The sequence below is a fragment of the Schistocerca nitens genome, chromosome 6 (genome assembly GCF_023898315.1).
Source record: "Schistocerca nitens isolate TAMUIC-IGC-003100 chromosome 6, iqSchNite1.1, whole genome shotgun sequence".
In the NCBI taxonomy this organism is placed as follows: domain Eukaryota; kingdom Metazoa; phylum Arthropoda; class Insecta; order Orthoptera; family Acrididae; genus Schistocerca; species Schistocerca nitens.
The window spans coordinates 244,971,695-244,995,162 of record NC_064619.1 but is presented as its reverse complement, the minus strand read 5'-3'; the positions used below and the strand labels follow the sequence as shown (position 1 = coordinate 244,995,162).

Here is a 23,468-nt window from a genome sequence, read left to right as displayed (position 1 = left end):
GATTCCTAACTACCAGGAATTAGAAACTGTTAAATTTTTAGGTGTTACTATTGACAATAAATTGACGTGGGAACCACACATTAAAAATATATTGGCTAGGCTTTCAAGAGTGATTTATCTAATTAGAAATTTAGAAAGACATGTTCCGAATGACTATGTGAGATCAGCATATTTTGCCTTCTTCCAAAGCATCATCTCTTATGGAATTTTACTGTGGGGTAGTAGCTGTCATGTAAATGACATTTTACTTTTACAGAAGAAAGTAATAAGAATAATAACGGATTCTGATAAAACAGAACATTGTAAACCTCTGTTTATTAAATTAAGTGTCTTACAGTAGTAAACATATTCATCTACAATGTTTTAATGTACATTAGAAACAATGTGTCTAATTTTGTGTTGAGAAGTGATATTCATAGCCATAATACTAGAAACAGAACATCTGTAGACGTACCATATCATAGATTATCAAAATCGCATAACTCTTACCTAGTTCTTGGACTAAGGATGTTTAATAGACTAAGTGCTGACTTTAAAGAACTGCCTGTAAATATCTTTAAAGCTAAATTATACAAGCTACTAGTGAACAATCCGTTTTACTCCACTGATGAATTCTTTGAAGATGAAAGTACTGTATTCTAACGTGTACCTATTTTATGTAAACCAATTCACTTCGATATAGTAGTTTATGTATAAATATATGCTCTTGACTTTGTCTATTGCTGTAATCAGCTGAACGACAATAAAATTATTATTATTATTATTATTATTAATGGCACGTGTGTGCACCAAAGCAATATGTGGATGATTTTATAACACACACAGTACTTGAGGCCATTATGGCATTGCAAAATAGGTAAATATTGTTATTTCCCCGCCCTTAGATGAAGAGTACTACAGGTGGTAATAAAGTAATAATAAAGTAATTTGAATGTGGCTGGACCCTATCCCAGAGGTAAGGGGGAAGTAAAGTATATAGTAGGTCTGCATGATATTTTCAGCAAATACATAAAACTGTGCTGTACAGAACATTACAGCCAGTTAAATTATAAGACAAATCAAAGAGGTTTATTTTGCAAGAGCAGGAAAACCAGAAATCTTGTTACAGATAATGCCTCATATTTTGTTGGGTGTAAATGGAAAGAGTTTGTAGATTCCAACCAAATCAAACACATTTTAGTATCCACATTTCATTTCGAAGCATCCCCCACAGAAAGGATGTTTAAGGAATTCAACAGGTTTGTGAGGACCTATATCCTTGCATACCAAGTGGATTGAATATGTCACTCCCTTCTTACAAGTTGTTAGCAACTTTCCCCATACATCAATTGGATTTACACCAAATGAGCTGACGTTCAATTGCAAACAAGTAGACGAGTGGGAGAAACCTTTGCCCAAGGTACCGAAACTGATATTATCACTGGAGGATAAAATACGACAAGCAGTAATCAACCTTGAAATCTGGGCTAAATACAGGAAAGGAATTTATGACATAAAGCCGAAACATACAACACAATTTTATTTAGGAAAACTGTACCGTAAGTGGCAACTACTATGCACCAGAACACACATAGTTACTAAAATCCCCTACCTAGGAGCATACAGATTGGTACACATGAATATGGGTAAAGACAAGGGCCTTTACCCACACAAAGACTTTTTTGAGAATGTTTACATATTTAAGAAGGGCTGTATATCCTCTAATTTGTATATACATATAATAATATTAGATTTAGGATGCTGGAAAGTCACATTCCAGAATTTATGTTGTTAGTTGTTTTTTTCTTGTATGTCGAATGTGTGAACGATGAGTGGCTGTAACAAGGAAGAATTTTAAGTGTCTACATGATGATACTCTAAATACAAAACTTTACCTTGCTCGTAGCCCAGTTGTGAACAAATAAATGAACCTGTGAAACATATGGTAGTGTGCAATGCAATACACAACTCTCCGCGACGCAAGTGGTAACAGAACGACACAGCACGTGCGCATTAGGAAGCAAGCTAGTCAACAAACCACAAGCGCGTGCGTGCCAGACACACAACTGGAAGTGCTGGAGCACCCAAAACAAACAAACCTGATGAGTTACAACCCGCACAAACATTTGTAAAGCCTATTGAATAAACAGGGACATAGAAATTAAGAGAGAGTCTACACTACAACTGCGACTATCTACACAATACACACAAACACAAGGATAAGCTAAGGGATTCTGTATACAGGAAAGGGACACTAAACTAAGAGATATTTACGTAAGCTACGCTACAATACACGTCATATCTATATATGCACAATTTTTACAAATTTAAGTACTGAAAGTGCACACACTAATTATACTTGATGGACGAGAAAAGTCTTGCTGCAGGTAAACAAGTGAGTACAGTATAAATGGAAAACTGAATAAAAGGTCACACCAAACTTCTAATACACTTTATCTTTCAGATTCATAAGGTGAGTAGAGATGTACACATGACATTAAATAAGTTTTGTGAAAGCATGACGGCACACTGAAGTGAATGAATACATGGTTGGATGTATGAAAAAGGTATTAGTAGCCACCGAGCCACTATACACTTATCTATGAAGATTTAGTTTTAAGTTAGTATTAAGTTTTTTCTTCCAGGAAATGCTGCATCGACATGCTCTAAAGCAAAGAAAGACAAATGCTTGAAGTGTTTTAGGTACTATATAAACATAAGAAAAAAACCACACACCAAGTGAATATAGTTGTAAGTTTATGATACATATGAATGAGATAGTGTGAAAGTATGTGAAGAAGAAAACAGTTGCAGGACGTCACATATCACTGTCCTGAACTAAGGTTGAGTACTACCAAATAATTAAGGGGTTGAAACCTAATTACTGCAAGCGTCCACTACCCATGAAAGTGTCAAACACCTGAATTACATTGAAATTTTTACATACTTTTGTTACTTATGTAAACATTGTTTTACGCTCATTATAGGTAACATATCGTACTGATGATACAACTCTGTAAACCTCAGCACATGAGGCGGTTATCCTTTATTCAGTGTAGATAACAAGTAAGTACTGAGCTGCACTTTTAAACACTGAATAAGAATTTGATATGATTGATATCATCAGATTTGAGTTGCACTTAGAAACAACAAACAATTTTGTTCTTGGGATCACAGTTAAGTCTATTAACGAGACATAGCTGCGCACATAAATGCCTCTCCGCAGAATTTCCTCAACCCCGTAAGTGTAGATCATTCCTGGAGAATGCTAGTGAGGTGTGGCCATGCATAGTTATCTGAGCGGCGCATAGTATTTATTGTAACAACTATTGTTTACTTCTTTGATTCTTTTGAATTGATAAATATGCTCCAACAAGAAGTCACTGTAAATTGAAATGAAATGTATGTCAATTTATGCTATAAATGAAAACAGAATCTATTATTGTATGAATGTTATATGAAGCATGTATACCCAAATTAAAGTAAAAAATGTGTACCCACGTAATTGGAATCTCTTCATGCAACAAATGTACTAAAACAAAATGACAAGTAATGATCCTATCCATAAAAAGGGGAGAGAATATGTTACAGACTATAATGTATATAAACCACCATAATGGCATGTGAGCAAATGAATAGGATACGTGTATTTTGTAATTGTATTTTTTTATGTTATGTGTGTATTACATGGAAAGAACACTACATGAACTTTATGTAACGCAATTGTATGAAAGACGCTAAAAAACAAAGAGCAAAAATGTACGAAATCGTGCTGCAGAGTATTACGTGCACGTGTGTTAAAAAATTACGTGGGTGTGCATGTGGTAAACTAAAATTGGCAATACTTCATGTAGCATGAATTTTCTGTGCTCGACTATGTCATAAAAGCGGCAATGAACTTACCTTGTTGATGGATATCAGATGTATGGCTGGTCTCCCCACTGAATAAGTGGGAGCGACGAGGTGAAATAAATTCCTCGAGCCGCTGATAAGGAAATCAGTTGTCAACGCATCAAAGATTTCCCAAAGGATCACGCCGCTGAACATGAGCTTCACAAATTTGTGCAGTGAAAGCTACTGTAAATGCAAGACACTCTTGCCTCATACTGAACATGTGAGCACGAACTGTGATTATAAGGGACAATGGACCACATGCGCATCCTTAGCAAGCTAAACACTGTGCAGATGCTGACTAATAACAATAGGACTTTGCAGTTACAGCAAGCACTTTCCTAGGAGAGAAAACTGATATGTGTATGTGTTAAAAGAAGCTGATATCCCCGTATAAATTGATAACCATTCAGGATAACTCCAATGACCAAAAATAAAGGCCAGGATTTTCAACTTTCAAAAAGGGAAAAACTCAGACACGGTGCACCTCTGTATGACATCAGTCCACAGTGTGGGACAATTGTATTGAATCTTTTATTTTTATTTTTCTTTAATTTTATTTTAATATAAACACCCCCCCCCCCAAGGTAAATTAATGAGTTGTTTTGATACATCATTCACTACCTGTCTGAAACAAAATAAGAACTATGCTCTTCAATTAATTAATTCCTGTATCTTCACCTTTTTGTTTCAATAAGTGGTAGTGTTCGGACGTTCGCTTGGACCCATTGTACAAGCATTATTAAAAATGTATATCTCAATCATACATTAAAAATGTTATAAACAGTTATTAGAAAAGCAACAGTTATTCGCACATTTAAGGCATACAATCCCATCTGTCGATCATTTTCTCCCTACATCCTGCTGCATCAGGTGGTTTGGAGAAGACAAGAACAACTTATGTGATATCCAGAGGAGTGATCCTGCATCAACATTGTCATGATAAAGACTAAACACAATGAAATTATGTGAAGCAGTACGTAATGAAAATTATGAATATTGACCTGGAATGTATTGATATTGAAGGTCTGTTGATGTTGGTATCAGTTAAAGTTCACACAGGATTGCGTGCAGATACATAAATTACCTTCAAATTTCTTTCAACTATTCTTTCCTGTCAATTTTTCTAATTATTCAAGCAATTTTTATTAATCAATTTCCATAATCTCCACAAATACCTATTCAACATTATATAATGATAAGTGGTGGTAGCCATGTTGTGTCAGCATGGCCTCACTATTACACCAGTCAGTCATGTAATAGTATTACATCAGTTTAGACCAGTTTCGTGCTAGAACTACGTGAGATTTTGGTGAACATTTTTGTCGAAACAAATTAGTGAAAAAGTAATTTCAATGTGTCAACTTCACCAAATATACTGAATAAAATACAAGGCACGATTCATAGAGAGTTGATTATTCATTTCCTTGACATCCATTAGATGAGAAACATAAATGAAAGTTAAGTATTCAGGTTTATACCCAGAAGCAGTGGAATATTATAAAATGGTTTGAGGAGCTGTGGTAATTGTAACATTATAAAGTCTGGGGGTATTTAGCTTGTACTCATCTTCATCTGCAATTTCTTTCCTTTCTATAATATTGCCTTGAAGTTCACTTCCGTTGTACATTCCCTCTACTCCTCCTACCTATCAGCTTCCCCTTCATCACTTAGTACTGGTTTTCCATTTGAGCTCTCAATATTCATACAGCTGCTTCCGCTTTCTTAAAAGGTCTCTCTAATTTTTCTGCAAATGGTCTTTATCTTTCCCCTTTCTTTTACAGGGTGAACATTAATGAAAATGGACAGACTACAGGGACAGATTTCTGACTGGAAATGGAGGAAAAAAGATCCTACGAACATGTGTTCAGAGGTGCATTGTTGCCATTCATGTTGTGAATAAGCTTATGTTTGTGTACGGGCAAGCAGATGAAAACGGCTCTACAAAGACAAGTACCCTCAGAAATATTAACCATATCACATAGCATTTCAAGACCTTTTCGGGAGCTTGTGGGATCATGCGACCTTTGGTCCTTTTAGACATACAAACGCACAGGAAGACAGCAGACTGTGTGTGCACCAGATTTTGAGAAGCAGGTTCTACGGCAGTTGTAAAATCTGGTCCTTCAAGTCTTGTGCACACACAATCCAGCACCTCCCTGCATATTTGTCCATCTGAAAGGACCTACGTCTACACAAATGCCCAAAGACAGCTTGAAATATTGTGTGATGTGGTTGAGGTTTGCGAGGGTACTTGGTTTGGCACAGTCATGCTGCCCCTCGAACATTTCCATCTGCTTGGCCGCACACAACACTGTCTCAGCTTGTTCCCAACATTAATACCAGACCATTCTATTGTTTACTGTATGAAGCGTCAATCGTGCAGTGTGCAATACATGACACGTTAGAGAAACTTTAATTTGCCAGCCCACCTACCATGGCAATGATGCATTTCCGGACAAATGTTCATAGGATCTTTTTTCCTCTATTTCCAGTCAGGAATCCACCCAGCAGTTTGTCAGTTTTATTAATGTTCATCCAGTATATAAGTATACATCCTTACATTTTTACTCCAGCCACACCTTATTAGCCTATATTGCACTTGCAGTCAATCTCATTCTTTTACACATTTGTATTCCCTTTTGCGTGCTTCATTTTTTATGTTTTCATCTTCATAAATTAAATCCAATTTCTCTTATGATATATGAGGATTTCTACTAGAACTTGTCTTTTTACTTGTATCATCCTCTGCCACCTTCACTATTTCGTCTCTCCAAGCTACCCATTTGTTAATTACAGTATTCATTTCTCTTCAGTCAATTGTTGCCTAATGCTCCATCTGAAACTCAACAACTTCTGGTTCTTTCAACTTATCCTGGTCCCATCTTCTTAATTACCTACCTTTCTGCAATTTCTTCAGTTTTAATCTACAGTTCGTAAACAATAAATTGTGGTCTGAGTCCCCATTTGCCACTGAAAATGTTTTACAGTTTAAAATGTGGTTCCAGAATCTCTGCCTTTTATATAATCTGAAATCTTCCATATTTTCCAGGTCTATTACACATATATAACGATCTTTCATGGTTCTTAAATCAAGTTTTAGGAATGATCAAATTATGCTCGGTGCAAAATTCTACCAAGTGGCTTCCTCTTTCATTCCTTTTCCCCAGGCCACATTCCTCTACTATTTTTTGCCTTTCTCCTCCTCTTCCTATAACCGAATTCCAAACCCTTTCACAATCAAACTTTACCTCTTTCTTAACTATCTGTATAATTTCTTTTATTTCATCAAAAATTTTGCATTCTCTTCCACACCTGCATAGTTAGTTGGCATATAAACTTGTACTGCTGTGGTGGGTGTTGGCTTTGGGTCTGTCTTGGCTACAATAATGCTTTCACTATGCTGTTCACAGTAGCTTACTTGCATTCCAGTTTTCTTATTCCTTATTAGACCTACTCCTGCGTTACCCCTACTTGATCCTGTATTTGTAGCACTGTCCTCACCTGACCAGAAGTCCTGTTCACCCTGCCAACAAACTTTCTTAATTTCCACTGTGGTAAACCCATAGTTACCAAGACCTTTCACCATCTGCCCTCCTTGAGATCCATATGCTGTGCCGGCCACACGTGCAACTGACTGCACCACGTATGTTACTCGATGTACTGAGCTAAGGCTCACCAGCTATGATGTGGGGATTGACACCAGAGGCTCCACCATTAGTCTCCAGCACTAGATTACAACACCGGCTGTGCAAGCCAACTTAAAACTTCCACCACCAACCTCAGTGATGTCTACACATCAATATCCATGCTGATGTGAGCCTCTCACCTTCAGTCTATGCCATGCTATAAATTGCTACTTATTGTGCAGTCTTCATGATTTTGATGTTGTTGGGCTCCTGACGCTGTTTCATACATTGAACATTGTGCCATCGTGTGCCTTAGCCTACCAATAAACAGATTATAAAAGCCAGTGTTCATTTGTGTTGTGTGCCACAACATCCACTATATTTAACCTCAACCTATTTCCCTTTTCAACTTTTCTAACCTACCTACCCAATTAAGGAATGTAACATTCCACACTCCGGCTCATGGAGTGTTAGTTTTGTTTTTCTTGGTGACGTCATCCTCCTGAGTAGTCCCAACCAGTGATCCGAGTGGGGGACTATTTTATCTCTGGAATATTTTACATAAACTGATGCCACCATCATTTAATCATACAGAAAAGTTGCTTGCCCTTTGGGGGGGGGGGGGGGGGGGGGACAAAAAAGACTGTAGTTGCCCCTTGCTTTCAACTGTTCACAGTACCAAGCTGGTTATGTTACAAGGCCGGATTAGTCAATCATCCACACTGCTGGCCCTGCATCAACTGGAAAGGCTTCTGCCCCCCTTCAGGAAACACACGTTTGTCTCATCTCTCGACAGATACCCCTCCACTCTGGTGGAATCTACAGTACAGCTCTCTGTATCAATGAGGCATGCAGGCCACCCTATCACGACAAGGCCCATAATTCATGGGGGAGAAATCTTCACATTGTACGATGTACACAGTGTGTCTCAGTTCCATTAGGACTGTGACTATGAACAATAAGAGTCACAAAATAATTATTTATCCAAAATAGTCTCCCCCTGAATCAACACACAGCTGAAATCGCTTCAAAAGTATTTTGAAACAGTTACTGTAGTCATTTCTTTGGAACTGCATTTAGTACTGCGGTGCAGTTTTTTTGAATGTCCTTAATTGTGTCATAATGGTGGCCTTTCACTGCCAGCTTCAATTAGGAGAATAACCAGAAGTTGGCTGGGGCCAAATCCAACAAATACAGTGGTTAATCCTGGACTGTGATCTTTTAGCTAGCCAAAAACTTGTGCAGGATCTTCACTTTGTGGATCAGAGCATTATCGTGAAAGAGCAACGAGTTGTAATGGAGGAGCAACCAGGAACCTGCCTCTCTCTATTCGGGTCGAATTTGACGAATTCTTTCCCACAAACTGGAAACTTAACACAGAACTTGATGTTGTCTCACGGCTCCACCGACATTTTTCGATAAGTGTCAGACATAGTGCTACATTCACAGCAAGGACAGCAGCTGAAGTGATGCTAGCACTTTGACCTACACAACTGTTACTGAAACTTCAAGGATTTTATCACCACAACTAGCCAGGAGATAGCCTTGTAATCTGAAATTTTACACAAGCTGTCCAAATGGAAATGGAGCTCACTGTGTATTTAGCTGGCATTTATATGCATATGTATAGTACGTGTAGATAAATGTGTTTAAAACAGTGTCTTTTAAAAGAAATTGGCCTGTCTTAGTAATATTAGCAAAATTGTTTTTTGTTCTGCTTTAGTATTCACATGTCATTGTGTGAAGACAAATGAGTATGGTTCATACTTTTGCCCCCCTCCTTCCTCCTCCTGATAATCAAAGGTTATGAGAACTCATGTTCCCAAAACAAGTAAAGAACTATCATTGCTTTTCAAATTTACTAATTTAAGAACACAATGTCTAACAGTCGGCAATAACACGACCATGGCAACTTACTTACATGAACTCCAAAGTAAAAACTGTAAAAGGACTATAACTGGTAATGAAGAAGCTAATATAGAGGCTGCAATTAGTTAGCCATATTATTCAGATAAATATCCTGCAATTTCAGAAGTATAAAAATGTGCTTTTCCAATATAGTGCATGTTTCACAATATTTTGTGTGAAACAATGTGTGATTCTTGCTTTTTGCATCTGTACCCTTCTGGATGTTGTTATGCACAATCCCATTCTCAGAAAGCACAGTGTTATCGATGGCCTGTACCAGAGCACATTTTTTAATGGGTCAAACGTGCCACACTTAATGACACAAGAGATGTAAACAAAGGCCACTGGACAGAATTAGCAATTACCAAGCACTCTTGGAGAAGGACCAGGCGGATAACTTAATGAAACAATAAAAGTCTCCTATTGAGTTATCTTTCAGGGAAGAACATATGAAAGAAGCAGTCTGCATCCACAGAACTGACAAATTAATTGAAGATGTCATCCACGTCCACACAACTGAAAAACTGATAAGTGACACTGTACTGGGTACACTGAGGACTGGGGTCTGACAGAGGCTGTACTAAAACCAAACTGCCTACAAACTCAACACGACCAGGGAAGTTCGAAGGTGTTTAGTGGTATCAAATTCGGCATCCAACCTGATGACCTGTTTGTGTCATCTTTTATTGGCATATGTCTATGACCCAAGTGTCTGCAAAAACCACATCTCACTATGAAATTACCATGCACCTGAGATATCTCACCAACAGACAGCATCAGCACCAAATCATGACAGGCAGGTTCTCTGTTGAAATAGTGGAATTTTCACTAAAATTCAATGCCGAAGAACATCCACAAGTAAAACTAACAATGTTGAAAATTTTGTCCATTGAATTACATCGACATAATGTATCTCCAACAAAGACGTTCCACTTTTCTTCCTTAAGCCTAACACAATGCCAAGTGAGCAAGTAAATTGACAAGAAGTCTGTGTATAGCAACTTTCTTCAGAATTCTAGTTTGATTAGGCTACTGAGTCCTCAGACTTAACCGATTTTATTAAATAACTTACAAAATTTTCAGTTACATTGCCGAAGATTTTATTCCTGCAATTGGTGATGGAAGAACATTAAAACATATTTAAAAATGTTTTGAATTTTATTGTGATATTTGGTTATAATACAAATCAAATTAACTATGTTTAGTACAAAAATTAAGTTGACTGTACAAACACATACACCACACATAAAAGTGGACAATAAAAATATTCATCTTCTTGCACATTCATTCACAAACATACTCTTCTTTTCATCCTTTGGAACAGTGCAGGATACTTTCAATTTATGTCCGGAACTAGTTTTTCTGCTGCATCATACTCATGTGCAGACCACAAAGTTCTGCACAGAATGCCGCGCGTTGCATTACTACTCATTTCTCTTTTCCAAGCAAGTAACATCTGATATATAACCTGGAAGACAAAAGATGAAATTTTGTGTTATAGAGACGTATTAAAAAATTTGTTACTTTGTTGTTGTTGTTGTTGGTGGTGGTGGTGGTGGTGGTGGTGGAGGGGGAGGGGGGGAGAGGGAGGAGGAGGAGGAGGAGGAATATATTGTACATAAGAAAGGTGTGCAAACATCCCTCAAAGCAAATTTTTGTATTCAGGCCAAGAGTTTCCACTAACATGATGTACTCTGTTAAATCCACTGTGCACACATTTATTCAATAGGTTAAAAGCTGTTATGTAATGGCAGTGCGCCTTTTACTTCTTGGCAAAACTGAATATTTGGAAGAAAAAGCCTGAAAGGAAAACTGACATTGGAGATATAAAGTTGATATTCCTACCATCAATAAGATGCCAGAAAACTACATCTGCCTAAGATTATTTGCCATTGCAGTTGCTAAGAATAAAACAATAAGGAACAGTGTTCAAAATGATTGAACATCAAGGATTACTGTGAGGCAGGAGTATGAGTCATTCATAGCACAGAAATGATGCAGTTGGTAAAAGATGACCTGGACTTGACTGGGACAACATTTATTTTGCGTATGGCTAAGACAGACACATCACATCATAAAATTAAATTACGTATACATATGTACAAATTGACACACAAGAAACTTAAGTTTGTCTTTACAACTGAATATCCAGTCGCTGGGGCAACAATTTGATACAGATACATAATTTTCTTATATTTAGGGGATGGGAAAAGGAGGCCAGGGCATGCAAATGACAATACCAGTAACATTACACTCTTCCAAAGCTATGAAATCCAGAGGGGATATAAAGGGAATATTTTCAATTCGGTAATTCACGACTTTTGCACATTAGTTTTCACATGGAATCCAAGTGGCATAGGTTGTGGCTTCCAACAAAGTTTGCTAATTCAGCAAAATGCTCAGATGGCTGATCACATTGAAAATGTATCTGAGAGATGAAGTTATGTATCTGTAATATATTTACATCGTACCACATTTTTAAGGTGGTGTCTTAAATCTCGCAAATGATGTGAATTAATGGATGGTCATCAACAATTGTGCCTCTCTCACTGCATTTTGATTCACACTGGATGCTGTAGTTAGTAAACTTTTCTGAAAGTACACCTCAGACTGGCTAACAAAATGTACTTGTGATATAAATCTTATCACAGTCTACTTTCCTGGCAGAGAGTGTTCAATTATTGACTAGCTAGCACAGATGAAACTTGAGGACTCTGCTATAAAAAAGGTAACTTCTGAGAAAAGATTTACTGCTTAACCACATTAACTTGATAACATCTGCAATGAGATGTAATAATATTAAGAGTGAATTAGCCATGGCTGAAGGTTTTGGAAATGGTAACACCTTCTTTGGCTATCTATTCATGAGATAATAAATGACCCCGTCAACAGTAAAACAAAATTAATTCATAACTTTCACATTTCAGTGGGGTTGCTCTTATTTCCCACTACACTGTCTTGGCAACCAAGCCAACATTTTCATTTCATGCAAACATGTTCATCTATACCATAAAAAATGACTTAAGATAAGCTTACATTTATGGACTCTATTTACCTCTTTCATGCCACTTTCAGTTTTATAATCTATCTTGAACTGATCTAGTTCACCATCACTGAAATTCAGCAGTCTGCCAACCCTCCTCCACGCACTGCCAACATGTGGAGCCACTGTATCCAGATCTTCTTCTTTCACTGTCTCTGTGCTCTTAAAGGTATCTGTAAATTATATCACTTTTTAATGCACATTTTTTTTATGTTACCTGTATTACAAGTTGTTTTGATATGATAGGCAAATGATAACATAAAATATGTAATGTTTATAGTAAAGTGTCCATATCTTTGAATAACCTTAAAAGCCTGTATCTTCTTCTTGTCTGTCTTTCTACATTACATAGTAGCTACAATTTACACCAGAAATGCTTTCTCTTTGCAGCCAGAGTTATTCAAATGTGGAACCAATTCAAGGTAAAGCACATTGCCTAGTTGTTTGAGAGTTGTGGTCTATCTTTAAAGTGCAAAAAAGGTTTCGTATGATATTGGAATGCAAGGGATAAGACTGGTAAAAAAATTTTTCACTATAGGCAGCACCTGCAACAACAGAAAATAGTATGCACATGAAGTGCAGATTCTGTTTAAGTAGTAAACAAAAATAGAACATAGCTCTACAATTTTACAATATATCTAAAATAAATGTTAGTCCAGAATTTTTTAACACACGTTAGGCATTCTGACACTGTAACCTTCCACATACCTAATGCAGTAAATGATGTTCGGATCTAAGGTACCAGGTCGTGTCAAAGTACATGGTCCCCTTTTATCAGACTACTGAATGATTATCGAACAACAACAGGTTTCTCATAAATAGATACATCCGAGTTTTCATCTTCATGAAAACATACAAATAAAATAATCCTATTTACCCATCACCATTTGTGATGTGCTCAAATGAAAGCTTTTAGTCAGTCATTGGATACAGACACACACACAGACAGTTAGGCCTCCATTTTCTTCATAATACCTCTGAATACCTGTAACTACATCTATTTTGTGAACTAAAATACAAGAGCTTTGGGTTACAAGCCTAGCCTGTGGAATCTCCTACAACCGCTAGTCTGAAGTCAAACCCAGATAGAAATCAAGTAAATGTCAGAAATCTTGTGAGACATAGAAGTTTTACCCATTGTTTTTAGTATAAAGGTTTTACTCCTGTGGTAACAAATATGGCAAACTTGGTTCTGCACTTTGCAAGAATCCATCACGCTGAGATCATTTCACAGAAGAAAAATTGTGATTTTAAAGTCAACAGTAACACAAATTATTAAAAACATAAGGTATTTTAATAACTATGCATTCTACACAGTATGAGGGTGCTTCTCACATTATTGCAATTGTTCGCCAATATCTTGTGACCTACTGCCAATTCAAAAATTGTACACACACACACTTATTATCGGCATCCTGCCTACCATTACATTCTAACATGATCCTAAGTATCACACTCATTCACACTGGGAGTTTCCTCCCTGCACATATTATAATTGAAATGTTTCAAAATTACATATTTTCTACAATGATTCTAATTGTGGGATTAGGATATTCTACATGCAGTTATCAGCACTCTTCAGACATCTACACCAAAGAATACAATACTGGTTCTAAAAACTTACTGTGAAATATACTGTTCAACAGTTAAATAACAAAACAAAAGCCAGTATGCACTGACAGGCAAGCCAGGATTTACTGTTATACGTATATAAGGATAAATTTAAACTAGAATATAGAAGATGTGCTTAGTTGTGGACAGGCATCAGCCATTTAGGAAGGCTAAAACATTGCTTCATGATCTCCTCCCCCCCCCCCCCCCTCTCTCTCAAACGTACAGTGTTGTTTCCTAAGACAACGCTGTCATCTGACTGGGGCAAGAAGTGATCCTGACTGAGGTGAATGAAATGGAAGAGATGTGGAATGGTGAATGGAGCAGAAAGGTGAATGATCCAATGGGGCGGGTAGAGGGGTTTAGGGTGGAGTAAGAAGTGCACTGATAGGTTGGTTTGGGAGCAGGTCAATGGAATGGGTTGAAAACAGGAGAGGGGTTCGAGACAAGTGCTTGACAGACTACCTGAGACATCCAGGATGTGTTGTGGGAATAATGGCTCTTTTGCAGGGAGTGTGTTCACCTGCCTAATTCATAGAAGTTGGTGCTGAGATTAGAATTAATACAGCATGAGTAATGGAGTGGCTGTTTAAGTCAAAACTGTTATGTTGTGCAGTATGCTCCATGAATGTGTAATCTTGAGTAATGTTAATCCAGGTAGATCATTTGCTCATAGTTGTACCTACACAGATAGCTGTGCAGTGTAGTACATGACGTTGCCACTTTGAAAGTGGGCTCCACACTTTATGGTGTATGGAATGCTTGAAGCTGGGCTAAAACAGGAGATGATTGGAGAATGTATGCGATAGATGTTGCAAGTTAGTCTTCCATAGAGATACGAGACATATGACGGAAGTGGTAAGGGGGAGGGGGGGGATTATGTGCAAGAGTGGCCTAAGGAAAGATAAGGAGACTACAGGTGGTCAAAATCCATTTTGGAGTGGGTGGGAGAGGTATTATTTTGAGAACTATTCTCTGCTGCTACTCATTCTTCTGCACCCCACTCATCTAGTACTAACCACCCCAAAACTAATCCTTTTCTCTCTCTGTACACAGTAACTCCATCACTGTTATTATGAACCATAGTGATCTTGTGGAGGACCTCCAGCAGCTCTCCAATGCACCACTTAAATGCCCTACTGGAGTGACTCAATTTCAAAAGTCTTACCATGAGCTTCAGTCTCTTCTCAAATCTCTTTCCAAAACTACATACTGAAGTCTGTCTAGCTCCTCACACCTTGGGCACAAAAACTGTACACAATTCCTAAAACTCATAAAACCAGTAACCAACAGGACTCAGTATTTTTTTCCTCGACAGTGAGTGTTCATCAGAGGCAAGGGTATTGTCAGGTGTCCCCAGAGAAGTGTAACAGAGCTACTGTTATTGTCATGTACGTAAATTATATGGTGGACAGAGTAAGCAGCAGTCAGTGCCTGTTTGCTGATGATGCTGTGGTGTATGGGAAGGTAGTGGTGTTGAGTGATTGTAGGAGGATAACGTGATAACCTAGACAAAGTTTCTGGTTGGTGTGATGTATGGCAGCTAGCTCTAAATGTAGAAAATTTCAAGTTAATACAAATGAGTAAGGAAAACATACCCATACTGTTCGAGAACAGTTGTGCCGCTGGACACCATCACAGGGTGTATACGCGGACAAGGAAAAAAAAAAAATCCCAGGTTTTTCCCCGATTTACCGGTTAAAAATACATTTTCTCCCAGGTGAAAACACGCTTTTTCCATGTTAAGTGACAGTATATTTTCCCTTATCAATCCTGTGAATGGTTACGGTTTTACACACGGGCGTAAACTTTCCCGGCACTTTAGAAAACGAAACTCAGGGAAAAAGACACGTTTTGGAAATATCTTTGATGTGCAGCAACACATACACTTCGTATTTTCGAATTACGAAAGTATACATTGGAATTCCACCAAACACTGCAGGTTACTTTCCGAATCATTGAAATCGAGATTGCGATGCACTTTTGTAAACCAGTCATAGCTCATGTCACGTGATCTCGCCAACCAAAGACAGCGGATATTCAGAGCATAGGACACGTGATGTAGTTAGCCAACAGCAACATCACTGTTAAATAGCACGAACACCCAAACATGGAAAGTTAAGAGTTTAAATTAATATGCATAGTGCTGCTACAAGAAAAGCAAAGCTTTCACATATAATATTGGTTTCTAAGATTAATAAGCTGCAAGAGAAGCTAAGCTTTCGCATTAATGTCAATCTTTTTTGTGCGTGTTACACTTTAAGATATATCACACAAATGTGCCAGTAAAATTTTTAATAATGACATAAATGTCTGATCCTCAGGGTTCAAAATTCTTCTAAATGGATCGTCATCAAAGAGTTGATTTTTAAATGAGAGTCAAACACTCTGTGATTTTTATGGTACATTCTTGCACATAGTTCAACTTATGTGAAAGGATATTTACTATGAAAGTAACGCTTTTCAAGCCACCATTCGCAATATTTTCCCGCAACCTGTTAGAAATAGGTTCATTTCAGCAGTTGCCAGAGAGCACAGATAACAGGTGACACCGCACTTGCGCAGCTATCATGACGTAGGAAGCCCGTATGTACGTACATGTAAAACATTGAAAGATCATACATTATTTCATAAAAGAAACAAGACATCACAGGATACCCCCAGAGCATCGGAATTTCGTGAACCATATTAAAATGTGCACATTTAAAGTGCATACTTTAAGTGCACATTCGTATGTCCAGATTCCCAATGAAGTAGACCTCGACCTGACATTAAGCTTTTCAGTGTGGTTTTCGGGATGTAAGCTTTATTGGAGCACCAGTACTGTATTACATCATGTTTGGTTCTTTATTATGGCATAATGCAAAACATGCTACAAAATGAAAACGTGCACTTGAAATGCAGCAAACAGTTGAAACTACCCAGTACTGTGGAATAAAAGATTTGTTTCAAATAGATTGACTGCCTCTGTGGAAAAGGTTAATAAAAGTCAAATTTCTTTAGCAAACAGACAAAAATAACTTCATTGTTCTGCAAGGCGATTAATGCTTGACTGTCAGAAAGGTGGAAATGAAATCTGAAACTAATGACATATTTTAGCCTTCCGTAATTATGTGAATGTATTTTAATTCACTTGACAGCTCCCGGCCACAGAAATTCATTTTGTTTTCATTTAACATGAGAGTAAATGAATGGGAAACAGCAAACTCATTAAACACGGGTCATGTCGAGACTACCCACTGTAACTCAGATTGCTCTGCGCATCAGCCCCGGATCTATGAAATTTGCGAACCGGATCAATACTATAAAAAAACGAATTTTAAAAAATATGTTCATCTTGTAATGCACATCTTTCTGAAAAGGCTGAAACATAGAATGTGTGTTCGAGGAAATGTAAGGCATATTATTTGGTCGTAAGTATGCCAAAGTGTAGTGCCACGCCTCTTCATAAAGCATTCTTCTACCGCACGTCACTGTATTTCACTCTGTGGAATTGAAATGTGTATATTTTGTAACTGATGCCATCAAACTATATTCAGGACAGTGGAAATTGAAATTTCCTGTGGTGCCTCTCCTGCTCCCAGTCTGCCTGTTTGACAGCCTGCCCCTCCTTTTTAAAAAAAAGAACACCTCGCAATTAACAGCGGACGGGATTATTTGTAATCGGGAGAACAAGAACTCTTCATAAACATTTGCACTCTTCGTTGCCTATTAGCTAATAACTTGCTGTTTTTTGTGACATAAAATTAAATATAGGATACATAAATCCAAAAACAAAACAAGAGATAAGCAAGAAATTACACATTTCTTCAATCCTTAGCTCCTAGCATTTTTTTTCTCTCTACTTTTGCCACAGCTTTACATAGCATGCTTTCCTTTCAGCGAAAGTGTCTATTACCTCATGAAAGTTCGTCAAACGTTTTGCTACATGAAAAATCGAAATGTCATTATCTAATACTGAAAAGGCTGTTAACGCAAATAATACCCAAGACTGGTGTGGTTTCTTGATCTGATTACATCTATTTTGTCACTGTCAGCTAGATAAAACAAAATAGGCCTTTCTAATATTGCAGCAATTTTGTAACACACACTAAATAAACGAGACTGTTTTGACACAAATGGTCATTTTTATAACACGACAGAATATAATTCACGAAGTACCAATATCAAATACCTATTAGGCCTACTACAAGCAAACAGCTTTATGTTAGGAAATAGTTTCACATTTCATTCATATGCACCAGTTTCTCAAGCATGAGATCAGAAAGTAGTATTAAGAAGTTTTTATATAAATTTGGAATCGTCTTATTCTACCATAATTTGTGGGGTGTCCCTGCTTCTTCTCCTTCCTCAATCTAACAAACAATCTTGTCATCACCAATTCTGTAGCTATTCCTGCCACTGTCAAAATTTGTTCGCCGATTAACTTCACTAACCCGGCCAGAATCACAGGTTTAGTTATCCCGTGATTATTTTTTGGTTGGGCGTTATTACGTGTTTGTACAACATGTTTTCCACGTTACTTCAAGAATATACCTTAAGTGGCGGTTGGGCGTTATTACGTGTTTGTACAACATGTTTTCCACGTTACTTCAAGAATATACCTTAAGCGGCTGCTAGTCGGGGACTGTAAAACTGGTCCTTACTAGTATAGCAATCTGGCCAAAACTTTTCTGTCAAAATTTCATTTTCTTGGATACACTGAGAAGATAATACACGATCTTTCTCACCTGTTATTCCTGTCAGTCGTTTATTTCCATTCTGGTAGTTTGAATCTATGGATTTCGCTAGTAATTATAAGAACGCTAAACATTTGCAAACCGAATCAACCACATAATCAGACAGCGATTGGCATTCATCCGTTCAGCTTTACTCCGCTCAGCTCGTATAGCCCCGTCCCCTTTCTCTGCGGAAAGTTTATTTCTAGATGCGACGAGGATTCTCCTGACAGACATCATGTACACTATGCACGCATTCAAAAATCAACTTATGATTCATTCAGAAATGAACTTAAAATGTGTTCAAAAACGTTCAAAAACCAACAGGGAAGGGTTTCAAAACCATATGAACAATCGAGAGACAAACGTGCACTGGATGCTAGGCGGTTTGTGAAACAAGTTTTTTCCTCAATAATATGAATTTGGCACCCCCTTTTCCCGGTAGCATCTAGCTGCTTGCTGCGACTGCTTGCAGAGCCAATGACCACATTCCTGTAACCAGAAGCAGGAGAATCTACTACTCAAACGCAATTCAACTGCGCATGCGCATGCGCCTGCTCTTAACTGCTAAAATGAATGTAATGTAAGCAGGTAAACAGTTGTGTATTCACACTCACTGGAGGCAATTTGTTGTTATGAAGTATTGCATAGTCTTCCTAAAGCCTTTGACACATTTTGCTGTTGGCAGACGCTTGTCTGAGCACTGTGTGTCGACGACGTATATGGCACATTTCCTTTGCAATTTAAGTTTTTTTTTCTCTTGTTCATGTTTTATTACATAAGTATTATTCTGCAGTAGCGGGATACAGTAATATCCTTTGTTAGAGTATCGGTTCTTACCAGTCAACATTACAAAAATTTAACTGAAAACTAAAACAATGAAAAATTCCCGGAATTCTAAAAAATTCCCGGCTTTTTCCCGGATGAAAAAATTCATGGGTTCTTCCCGGATGACCTGCAACCCAGGGTAAATATGAACCTCCAGCGACAGGCAACAAGCAGAAAGGTGACGAAGAGCGTAGCGGCAAAAGAAGTTCTAAGCTCACCAGCAGGGTGAGCATCAGTTATCGGGAATCAGAGTATGCAGGACTGATGACTTGTTCCCGGACTAGGGGGACATAACACCGAGATGCTGTTCTCTTACGGAGGGAGCAATGTCGCAGAAGAAGCTGAGTAGCAGCGTGGTGTAGTGGTTATGATATTAAACTGTTGCATGGATGGTCGTGAGCTCAAAACTCACATGGACTGTACAATTTTAATTTCTATATTCGGTTTGAGTATATTCTAGAAGTATCCACAAATGGCAAAAATCATTGTACTGGAATGTTCTGTAGCTGTATATATACTGTATGTGTTCTGGCCGGAGGCAGTTCGCTTCGCACTTTTGTATGTGCAAGTGCTGAATAAACCTTCGTTAAGTGAAGTTAGTGTTCGTCATTCATCTAATTAAACCTCCTACATGACAATATGTTGGTGCAAAATCAGGTGAAAATTAACATTTTGGGCATAGGAAATTTGACAGGACCAACAAAAAACGTCATAAATGGCGGGGAAAACATTAATTCCAGGAACGTAAAAACAGGGTTGTACTGTATTGTTTTTGTGTGTGCATTTAGTATAGGCATGTTTCAACTTTAACACCTGCCAGCGAGTTTACAGAATGTCGACAACACCAAGTACACAAAATGCTAAATGCACTACAAGGAGTTACCATTGGATGGCAACCAATATATCCCTTTCAGAAGCATCTACGTTAACCAGTATGCGTAGTGTTTTCTGCAGACGAGTGACAATTTTTTCTGGAAAACTTATCTACTACTATAAACTATCCTATTTTTCTGAATCATTTTCATCACAGTCTACATCTTCAACAAATACATTTGTGCTATTTGGATGATATATCAGTAACCACTACTGGAAACAAAAATTTAAAATTAACCATTGAAGAAAACTATTTTCCTATAGACTGATAGAATGTAGCCAAGCCAACAGCCAAAGAAACACCTGGATGATGAGAACATGAAGAGTCTCATTAAAGATGAGACTCCTTAAAACATTGGAAGTTAATTGCATTAAAAAAAAGTATTTACTAAGCTATGCCTATGATAGAGAGCCTCCTGAATAAACTTCTCATTCACTGAGGTAATGTTATAAACATACCCTCTCAGACCTCACACCTGACTGAAGAAAGACTTCAAAGTTACTTCGTTGTTCTGTCTAAGGCAGTCGACAGTTTATCTGTTTTGAGATAAGAGCAACCAAATCAGAAAGAAGATGGTACATTAGCTGCTCGTACCTGAGCAAGTGTGATCCTTTCTTTGTTCGTTGTTGTTGTTGTGGTCTTCAGTCCTGAGACTGGTTTGATGCAGCTCTCCATGCTACTCTATCCCGTGCAAGCTTCTTCATCTCCCAGTACCTGCTGCAACCTACATCCTTCTGAATCTGCTTAGTGTATTCATCTCTTGGTCTCCCTCTACGATTTTTACCCTCCACGCTGCCCTCCAATGCTAAATTTGTGATCCCTTGATGCCTCAAAACATGTCCTACCAACCGATCCCTTATTCTAGTCAAGTTGTGCCACAAACTTCTCTTCTCCCCAATCCTATTCAATACCTCCTCATTAGTTACATGATCTACCCACCTTATCTTCAACATTCTTCTGTAGCACCACATTTCGAAAGCTTCTATTCTCTTCTTGCCCAAACTGGTTATCGTCCATGTTTCACTTCCATACATGGCTACACTCCATACAAATACTTTCAGAAACGACTTCCTGACACTTAAATCTATACTAGATGTTAACAAATTTCTCTTCTTCAGAAACCCTTTCCTTGCCATTGCCAGTCTACATTTTATATCCTCTCTACTTCGACCATCATCAGTTATTTTACTCCCTAAATAGCAAAACTCTTACTACTTTAAGTGTCACATTTCCTAATCTAATCCCCTCAGGATCACCCGATTTAATTTGACTACATTCCATTATCCTCGTTTTGCTTTTGTTGAAGTTCATCTTATATCCTCCTTTCAAGACACTGTCCATTCCGTTCAACTGCTCTTCCAAGTCCTTTGCTGTCTCTGACAGAATTACAATGTCATCGGCGAACCTCAAAGTTTTTACTTCTTCTCCATGAATTTTAATACCTACTCCAAATTTTTCTTTTGTTTCCATTACTGCTTGCTCAATATACAGATTGAATAACATCGGGGGAGAGGCTACAACCCTGTCTCACTCCTTTCCCAACCACTGCTTCCCTTTCATGCCCCTCAACTCTTACAACTGCCATCTGGTTTCTGTACAAACTGTAAATAGCCTTTCGCTCCTTGTATTTTACCCCTGCCACCTTCAGAATTTGAAAGAGAGTATTCCAGTCAACATTGTCAAAAGCTTTCTCTAAGTCTACAAATGCTAGAAATGTAGGTTTGCCTTTTCTTAATCTTTCTTCTAAGATAAGTCTTAAGGTTAGTATTGCCTCACGTGTTCCAACATTTCTACGGAATCCAAACTAATCTTTCCCGAGGTCCGCTTCTACCAGTTTTTCCATTCATCTGTAAAGAATTTGCGTTAGTATTTTGCAGCTGTGACTTATTAAACTATTAGTTCGGTAATTTTCACATCTGTCAACACCTGCTTTCTTTGGGATTGGAATTATTATATTCTTCTTGAAGTCTGTGGGTATTTCGCCTGTCTCATACATCTTGCTCACCAGATGGTAGAGTTTTGTCATGACTGGCTCTCCCAAGGCCATCAGTAGTTCTAATGGAATGTTGTCTACTCCCGGGGCCTTGTTTCGACTCAGGTCTTTCAGTGCTCTGTCAAACTCTTCACGCAGTATCTTATCTCCCATTTCATCTTCATCTACATCCTCTTCCATTTCCATAATATTGTCCTCAAGTACATCGCCCTTGTATAAACCCTCTATATACTCCTTCCACCTTTCTGCCTTCCCTTCTTTGCTTAGAACTGGGTTGCCATCTGAGCTCTTGATATTCATACAAGTCGTTCTCTTATCTCCAAAGGTCTCTTTAATTTTCCTGTAGGCAGTATCTATCTTACCCCTAGTGAGACAAGCCTCTACATCCTTACATTTGTCCTCTAGCCATCCCTGCTTAGCCATTTTGCACTTCCTGTCGATCTCATTTTTGAGACGTTTGTATTCCTTTTTGCCTGATTCATTTACTGCATTTTTATATTTTCTCCTTTCATCAATTAAATTCAATATTTCATCTGTTACCCAAGGATTTCTATTAGCCCTCGTCTTTTTACCTACTTGATCCTCTGCTGCCTTCACTACTTCATCCCTCAGAGCTACCCATTCTTCTTCTACTGTATTTCTTTCCCCCATTCCTGTCAATTGTTCCCTTATGCTCTCCCTGAAACTCTCTACAACCTCTGGTTTAGTCAGTTTATCCAGGTCCCATCTACTTAAATTCCCACCTTTTTGCAATTTCTTCAGTTTCAATCTGCAGTTCATAATCAATAGATTGTGGTCAGAATCCACATCTGTCCCTGGAAATGTCTTACAATTTAAAACCTGGTTCCTAAATCTCTGTCTTACCATTATATAATCTATCTGATACCTTTTAGTATCTCCAGGATTCTTCCAGGTATACAACCTTCTTTTATGATTCTTGAACCAAGTGTTAGCTATGATTAAGTTATGCTCTGTGCAAAATTCTACAAGGCGG

The 23,468-nt window shown here is 37.9% G+C and overlaps 1 protein-coding gene across 3 annotated transcripts in view; it reads right to left on the bottom strand.

Annotated features, from left to right (window-relative positions):
• Window positions 1–10,546: 10,546 nt before the first annotated feature.
• LOC126262214 (uncharacterized) overlaps window positions 10,547–23,468 on the bottom strand; it is a 31,264-nt gene continuing 18,342 nt past the window's right edge. For all 3 annotated transcript variants that reach the window (XM_049958649.1, XM_049958648.1, XM_049958647.1), the window contains 2 exons: window positions 12,463–12,623; window positions 10,547–10,875 (listed from right to left, as the gene is read on the bottom strand). In XM_049958649.1, coding sequence (XP_049814606.1) covers window positions 10,744–10,875; window positions 12,463–12,623 — 293 coding nt within the window. In that variant the 3' untranslated portion in view covers window positions 10,547–10,743. The remainder of the gene's footprint in view (window positions 10,876–12,462; window positions 12,624–23,468) is intronic.